This window comes from Microtus ochrogaster, chromosome 2 (genome assembly GCF_000317375.1).
Source record: "Microtus ochrogaster isolate Prairie Vole_2 chromosome 2, MicOch1.0, whole genome shotgun sequence".
In the NCBI taxonomy this organism is placed as follows: domain Eukaryota; kingdom Metazoa; phylum Chordata; class Mammalia; order Rodentia; family Cricetidae; genus Microtus; species Microtus ochrogaster.
This window is the reverse complement of record NC_022010.1, coordinates 42,268,066-42,276,912: the sequence shown is the minus strand read 5'-3', so window position 1 is coordinate 42,276,912 and position 8,847 is coordinate 42,268,066. Positions and strand designations below refer to the sequence as shown.

The following is an 8,847-nucleotide window of genomic DNA, read 5'->3' as shown; positions in this document are numbered from 1 at the left end:
CACACACACACACACACACACACACACACACACACACACACACACACAGCAACCCTGGGTAAAGAATAACTGTGGTGAGCCTGATAACAGGTACCTTTGTAATCCCAAAATTTGGGAGATGAGGCAGGAGAACCATTAGTTCTTGCTAGCCTGACAACTCTGTTCCCGCTCCCCGCCCCCGAAAAAAAATTAGCCACAGCACTTTTGTGTCTATTACCTGTCTCTGTCTTAGGAAAGCTTGAGGTGACATTGACTCTGTCGTCACTCTGTGAAGAAACAGACCATATCAACAGTTACTACCCAAGAAAGGGCAGTTTCCACATTCTAGTAACTTAGGGAATATACGAAAGCCATGCAACTTCCCTTCAAAACTAAGTCTAGAAATGGAAATTTGGTAAAATTGATTTTCTACTTTTTCTTAAAAAGATAAATTCTTTGTTTTTTTTGTTTATGTAATACATCCTCTAAAGATATAACTGACATCTCCAAAAACTGTGGGAAAGGATCAACCTAAGGCATAAAGTTATTAAGAAATGTAAAAAGAGAAACCTTACTTTTTTATTAGATTATTTTTAATTTATTTTACATCCCAACTGCAGTTTTCCCTCCCTCCTTTCCACCCCTCCCCCATCCCCCAGTCCTTGGTTTCCATTCAGAAAGCGATAGGCCGCCCCCTCAAAGCATGGCACATCAAGATGAGGCAGGACCAAGTTTCTCTGCTTGCATCAAGGCTGGGTGAAGCAACCCAGGATGAGGAAATGGGTTCCTAAAAGCTAGTTCAAGCACCAGGGACAGGTCCTGATTCTACTGCTAGGAGTCCCACAAACAGACCAAGTGATATAACTGTCACACACATACAGAAGGTCTAGGTCTGTTCTATGCATTGGTCTGTGAGGTCCCATGAGCTCAGTTCAGCTGTCTCTGTGGGTTTCCTTATCATGACCTTGACCCCCCCATCCCCCCCAGGACACACAATCCTTCCTCTCATACACGGTTTTACAGTGTCATGACTTTGTCCCCCCTGGCTCAAACAATCCTTCCAGGAGTCTTCAAATGGACTCCCGGAGCTTGGCCCATGTTTGGCTGTGAAACTTTGAATCTGCTTCCTTCAGCTACTGGATGAAGACTCTCTGATGACCATTAGGATAGTCACCAATCTGATTAGAGGAGAAGGCCAGTTCAGGCACCTTCTCAACTATAATTAGGAGTCCTTGTGGAAACCTTTCCTTTTAATATAGTTTCTTTTTTTAAAAAAATGATTTATTTACTTTATGTGCATTGGTGTTTTGCCTGTATGTATGTCTGTGTGAGGGTATTTGACGCCTGGAGTTACAACGGTTGTTTACTGCCATGTGGGTACTGGGAATTGAAGGGAGGTCCTCTGGAAAAGCAGCCAGTGCTCTCAATCGCTGAATCATCCTTCCAGACTCTTTAATATAGTTTCTTAAGCACTAGTTTTTCTTTAGAAAGTAAAATGCAATCTTCAAAGAAAGTGCAATGACCATTTCTTAATTTCTATTAAAATATATTTAAAAGATAATAATTGCTGGGGTATGGCTTAGTGGTAGATGACTTATATAACATGTTCTAGGTTTAATCAACAACACTATACATGCATGCACACACATATGTATGCATACACAGAAAATGACATATATTTTCTAGAAAATAATAACATTTTCCTTAGGGTTTTATGTGACAAGATCTCTCAAATCCAGACTTTCTTGGAACTCTACATAGACCAGGCTGCCCTCAAGCTTACAGAGAATTGCCTACCTCTGCCTCTGGGGTGCTGGAATTAAAGGTGTGTGGACCTGGTCAAATCCTAACATTTTCAATTCATTGACAAAAGTGTAAAAATGGAGCAATAACTTACTAAATGGATATAAAGTTTATCTGTAAAAAGGAAACAAAGGTCAGCTAATTAAAAAAGAAATGTTCACTTCCTTAACCACTGAGCAGCCCAGCTCCTTAGTACCTCATATGTTCACATACCCTTTTGTATCCAAGTACACAGGTGACAATGGAACCTGCCTGCTGTCAACTATGGCTCTGCAGTTGGTCATTACTGTTTAGTTTGGGGGCTTCACCCCAGTTCCTGGCATAAGCTCCCTCCCCACCTCTGAGAAAGCCCACCAAAAGGTAACCCCTCCCCAGGGAAGGTCAAGATCACACCCAGAGGCTATTTAAACTGCCCCCCCCGCCCCGAGAGTGAACGTGTGGTCTTCCCCTTTCCCTCTTCCCACTCCATGTTTTCCCAGGGCAGCCCGGGAGTGCTGGCACCCATTAAACCTGGGTATCTTTTAATTCGGTCTGATTGGGATTATTTGCGTTGGCGGAGAGGTTTGTCGTTTAAGAAAAACACTTAACAATTACCTACTTGGTAACCAGAGCATTCAACATCAACTCAAAGGAGACATTTAGTGGGAGCTGCATGTCAGTGTGGTGACCCTGAAAGTGTGGAAGAAAAAGGATGTCCTGGAACTGCAGCTGGGGATGAATCCAAGTTCTAGCTTGCTTTTCCTGTGAGGAATCCAGCTGATTCCCATTGCTGTGGGCAGTGCCTTAGAATGGCTGGTGGTCCTCCTCATCTCCTCCTCATCAGCAGGAAGAGGATACATTCCAGCTACTAGACCATGTAGCCTGGAGGGAGGACTTGCACTTGCTGGGCAAGTGCTCTCTACCACTGAGCTAAATCTCCAACCCAGGTGCCTGTTCTCATGTCTGAATTTAGATATGTGTGGAAGGGAAACACACTTTCTGGAAAACATTTTGTGGTTGTTATTTGTTCATCTTGCAACACTTACTATGCGCAGAGGAATAACTATTGAAACGATGGTGCTGATTTTGCTAACTGGGTTAAATATTCTGCTGTTGGTTAGGAGGGAGATAGGGCTTTCCATGGAGCACGCCTTTAATCCCAGCAGCACTCAGGAGGCAGAGGCAGGTGGATCTCTTGAGCTGGAGGCCAGTCTGGTCTACAGAGCTAGTTATAGGACACCAGGGCCACACAGAGAAACACTGTCTCGAAAACCCTTTAATCACAGCACTCAGAAAACAAAGGCAGGCCTCTCTTGAGGTCAAGTTCAACTTGATGTCCAGAACAAGTTCCAGGACAACCAGGGCATTTGAGCCTGCTAGGGTGGTTGACTGTTAGGCTGTACACTCTGGAAACTAGGATGGGAGGGTAGGGAAGTCCTACCACACAAGCATGCAAAGGGTCAACCTCTGAAATCCAACTGGGGTACAACGGACAGTGTTTTCTGTGATCTGCCACTGGCATTTTTCTAAATAGAAAAAGGCATTATTATTTTTACTTACTTACTTTATGTAAAGTGATTTTCAGTCTTATGTTGGCATTCAAGGTGGCCCTGCTTCTACACTGTATATAATATCACATTGCTTGTAATGATCTGTCTCTTTAAGAGACAAGCCACGCCCACTCCCACCCCCATGGGCTGAGGCAAGTGGATCTTCAGCTTCCAGCCTCCCTCCCCCTTTGTTGTCCTCTCGGAGAGGCAGCTTCGGCCTCCCCCCCCCTGCTCTTCTCCCTTCCCTAACCACTAAATAAATATCCAACTCCACTTAGCATGGTGTACCTATCCATCTGCCTCTTGCTTGCCGCCAGGGATACCGCCAGGGACCAGCCATCTTCGGAGACCTGCCATGTGGTTTTATGCATTGTCCCTGCCTGGGACTGGCTGCTTTCGGGATCCCCCAGCAAGCTACTTGGGGATCGGCAGCATTTCTATCCTGCTGCATGGGCAGACTGTACACTGAGGATCAGCTCACACAGTGCATTGCCTCTAAGGATGCCAATACAGTCTCCTCATCTGTCTGGCCGTGTGCTTCTGTGATCCACAAGAGAGCCCAGGAAGGATGCTGATGGTGTCTGGGGAATCTGTGTGGGGAGGCAGGGTACTGCTCACATGTGCTGGGTTTGGGAGAGTGCTGGGCTAGCCAGCCTTCTGGTCAGCACTTAGGAAAACTAAATGGTTCTTTATTTTTTTTATTCAAAAAATATATTTTTTATGATTCTAGATACAAAAATTAAAATTAAAAGAAGAATGTTCACTAGTTAAAGATATTGAAGATCCAACAGGGGAGTATAATCAAAAAAAAAAAAAGAAAGAAAAAAAAAAAACCAACAACAAAAACTATAGGCCCTGATACCCAATTACATCTAAACCTAAGTTTATGACATGGCAACAACAGATATTTGAACTAATCAAGGCTTTAAAATTTTACTAGATCATAGCTAAGAGCCTGAGAAAAGTGGCCAAGACGTTAAAACTAACACATAAAACCATCTGTTCCCATATTTCTCCCCATCTCAGGATTCAACATTTTCAGAAATCTCTTATTTGTGGTTGAAGTTTTGTGAGGTGAATTTAACCGTTACTGAATTCTAGTTTCTTCTTTTGGTTTTTCTTTTCTTTTTCTTTTTGGTTTTTCTCTGTAACTTTGGAGCCTGTCCTGGAACTAGCTCTTATAGACCAGGCTGGCCTTGAACACACAGAGCTCTGCCTGCCTCTGCCTCCTGAGTGCTGGGATTATGTGAGTGCACCACCACTGCTGCAGTGAATTTTAACTTCTTAAAAAAAGTCATGCTGGGGCTGGTGAGATGGCTCAGTAGTTAAGAGAATTGCCTGCTCTTCCAGAGGTTCTGAGTTCAATTCCCAGCAACCACATTGTGGCTCACAACCATCTGTAATAAAATCTGGTTCCATCTTCTGGCATGTGGGCATACATGGAGGCAGAATGTTGTATACATAATAAATAAATCTAAAAAAAAAGTCATGCTGTTGAGAATATTTTTTTGGACATGTTTCTGCTAATTATTCCTTAGTTTGATATTTGTAGTCTAAGAATTATTTTTTTTACCCTATGTGTGTGAGTGTGTGAGTGTGTGTGTGTGTGGGGGGGGATGAAAGCTGATTTTTTGTAATATGATCTTTCTTTGCACCACGGGCTAGGAATCAACCCAGGGGATCAGTCTTGGCAGTTAGTGTTTTTACCCTGGCCCAAGAACTTGGATCTGCACAAGATAACTGTACTTGAGTAAAGGCTGGATTGCATTTCTGGTACAAGTCATGTTCACCAAGACAGAAACTAGGTTTGGGATGTTGAGAAATAAATGGAAATTTAGGTAAGAAATTTAATTTAAAACAAGAGTAACAGGAACTAGGAAATGGGGACTCAACATGCAAATGAGGTAAGAGCTGTTTTCTTTGAAGAAACAAAAGTCTGGCTGAGGATATGGGTCAACAGTAAAATGCTTGCACACAAGCTACAGGTATGAGGACAGGAGCCTGGATCCCCAGGATACAAGTACATGCCAAGTGGGCGAGGGAGCACACGCACTGCAGCACTAGGAGGGTGGAAAGGAACCCTGGTGCAAGCTTGCTAGCTAGACTAGCTTTATCTGCCAGCTTTGGATTCAAGTGTAAGAGCTTTCAGCTCAATGAATAAGGTGGAAAGCCATGGAGGAAGATTCTAGATGTCAGTTTCTGGTCTCCACATGTACCCATGTGCACGTACATACACACACACACACACACACACACACACACACACACGCACACACACCATACACACAGATGTGTGTGTGGGGGGGAGAAAGAAACCAAAACTATTCTTGTTTTATTTCAAAGGATATGGGACAAGAAGAAAGCTAAACAAATACATTTTCAAGGACCAATGGTACAGAAAGAAAACATTAAATGACAGATTGTGGTGGTTTGAATAGATGAATGTGTTCGAGTGCTTGGCCTATAGGGAATAGTGGCACACACTTGTAATCCCAGCATTGGGGAGGGAGAGACAGGAAGATCCCTGGGGTTTGTTAAGTGTGTGTGTTTGTATTGGTGTGCTCTCCCATGAATATTGATGCAGGGATCCATGTTCAATGTAGGGTGTTTCCCTGGGTACCATTAGAGTTTTGTTTACAAATGTTATGGTTGGATGTGAAACGTTACCTACAAGCTCGTGTGCTTGACCACTCAGTGCTGGGACGCTGGCACTGTTTTGGGAGGCTGTGGAACTTTTGGAAAGTTGGACCTAGCTAGTTCAGGTAGACTACTAGAGAAAGGCCTTGAGGATTCTTTTTTTTTGTTTGTTTGTTTGGTTGGTTTTTTGAGATAGGGTTTCTTCGTGTACGTGCCTGTCCTGGAACTCACTTTGTAGACCAGGCTGGCCTTGAACTCACAGAGATCCACCTGCCTACCTCTGCCTCCTGAATGTAGGGATTAAAGGTGTGCCTAGCGCCCTGTCTGCAGTCCTCTCTTCCTGTCCTATTGCTGAGACACGAGGGCTTCCTTCACACACTCTCACTGCTGTGACCTCCAACACCACACCTTCCCATGATTATGATTGAAATCACAAAGCAGAAGAAATTCTTCTCCCCTAAGTTATTTTTGTCAGATATTTTGTCACAGGCACGAGAAAAGTCACACACAAACACAAGTGGCCCAAGTAACCATCAGCTAACCTTTCCCATTGAGCAATGGTTCTCAACCATTCCAATGCTGCAACCTTTAATACAGTTCCTCATGTTGCTGTGACTCCCAACCATAAAATTATTTCCATTGCTACTTCATGACTGTAATTTTGCAACTTTTATGAATCATAATGTAAATATCTGATATGCGACCCTTGTGAAAGGGTCATTCAATCCCCAAAGGAGTCAAAACCTACAGGCTGAGAATCACCGCTATAGAGAATTTTTGGCATCTACACTTGTGTAGAGTGGACTCAGATTATTTTGTATGCATATTAGGTGACAGAATTAATTCGACAAATGTGTATTAACCACAGTAGATAACCAACCTCCAGCAAAAAGTTAGAGTGAGCTTTCCTACAGATTCTGTATGTAAATGACTGCTGCTGGCCCTGACTAGCTCTGGTGTTGTAAAACTACAAAGTCAGGTGGAACTAGTGCTAATACTTCCCTAACCTTAGGCATATTTCAGGAGATCCCTGAGTCTGCCTTGCCGTTACTCAAATCCATTGAAAATTTAAGAGCCCCTCGAATACACCCGTTCCCCTCCTGGAATTTTCCGGTGCATTAATGCAACAAGAGATACCTTAAGAGGTGTGAAGGCAGAAGAGTGAGGCAGGGTAGCCACGCAGCTTACTCTTTCCATGCCTGACAGCGACTACATTTCAAACAAAGAGAAGAAACAGAAGGCAACATTTGAGTTAGCAAATGCCAGGCAGGCAAAGCTAAGCAGTAAAATTAGCAGAGGAAAGGTCATCAACAAACTTTTAAATTGTTTACTAATAGGGCTGACAAGAGTTGGGGGAAAACTGCATCATGTAACATTTACATAGCAGAATGTTTCTATGTATATAATTCAGAATACTCTCATGACCTCAGACCACAGTAATCTAGAATTAAGAAGCATTCTAGTTTTATAGCTGCTAATAATCACAGAAAAAAAAGACAAGCAAATATTTCAGAACTCATGTTTCCCATACATACATACATACATACATACATACATACATACATACATACATACATCTTGTAATAAAAAAGAAGTATTTCTTAATAAAATTTCATGCTGGGCAGTGGTGGTGCACACCTTTAATCCCAGCACTCAAGAGGCAGAGACAGGCCGATTTCTGTGAGTTCAAGGCCAGCCTGGTCTACAGAGCAAGTTCCAGGACAGGCGCCAAAGTAATATTGTCTTGAAAAAAGAAAACAAAAAAGAAAAATTATTTCGCATGGAAATAAAACTTAAGACACCTATGATTTTAGCAAAATCACTTTGAAACTAAATATGTGTCTTCTATTGTTCTGTGAAAAGGAAATAATACAGCCCAGAGAATTCATTTTTAATGAAGCATTTTTGATCTATTTTTAATAAATAAAAGTATTTTTCAATATTAACCCAAGTTATACTGGGGAAGAGCCAGGACATGAGGCTCTGTTTCATGCTGTGCAGACGACCCCACACTTCATCTTCGCATCTGTGAAGCTCCAAATGGCCAGCACCAAGGAGGGCGAAGTGTAGTCTTAATTTCACTTGGCTCTACCTTTTAAAAAGTCTTCGTGTGCACGAAGTGTAAACTTTACATGTGTGTCGGGTATGGGTGCACAGTGCCATGATGCACGTGTGGGACAGAGGACAACTCGAGGTTCGGCCCTCTTTTTGGAGACAGGTCTCTCTGTCACAAGCTGCTGCACAGTGAACTGACGGTCTTTGTGTGCACTCACTCTCAGGGCAGGAGCACGGGGTACAAGTGCACTACTGAATCCCGCCTTGCGTGGCTTCCAGGGCCTCAAACTTGGGTCCTCACACTTGCATAGCAAGTGCTTTACTCATGAATGTCACGTAGGCTAGGCTAGCTGGTCGGCAGACCCCAGGGACACTGGACATGGCCCCAGTACTAGTATTACAAGTGTGCACCTGTAATAATACCTGGCTTTTAAAGTGGGTGCTGAATAAAACACAGGTCTTTATGCATGCAAGGCAAGTATTTTATCCACTGAGAAATCTTTTCATGATCACAATGCCTCCCCAACTCTCTATATGATTTATGGGTGTTTTGCCTTAAAGTATGTATTCCACCATATGCACCATGTGTGTCTGATGGCTGTTGGAGGTCAGAGGAGGGCAATGGTATCCCTTGAACTGAAGTCACACACAGTTGTGACCCACCATGTGGGTGCCGGGAACTGGAATCTGAGTTATCTGTAAGAGCAACAAGCGCTCTTAACTGCTGAACTATCTCTCTGGTCCCAGAAAAGAAGCCATTTCAAAGATGGGAAGCTTAAGCAGATCACTAATGAATGAGTACGGATCAATCAAGGAGTATAGGTAGAGAGAAGAGCAGTACATG

At 43.1% G+C, this 8,847-nt stretch overlaps 1 protein-coding gene across 8 annotated transcripts in view; it reads right to left on the bottom strand.

The window, feature by feature from the left end:
• Positions 1-8,847, bottom strand: part of Lrch3 (leucine rich repeats and calponin homology domain containing 3) — a 111,974-nt gene that overhangs the window by 19,423 nt on the left and 83,704 nt on the right. For all 8 annotated transcript variants that reach the window (XM_005344860.3, XM_005344861.2, XM_013351622.2 and 5 more), the window contains 2 exons: positions 7,086-7,157; positions 218-266 (listed from right to left, as the gene is read on the bottom strand). In XM_005344860.3, coding sequence (XP_005344917.1) covers positions 218-266; positions 7,086-7,157 — 121 coding nt within the window. The remainder of the gene's footprint in view (positions 1-217; positions 267-7,085; positions 7,158-8,847) is intronic.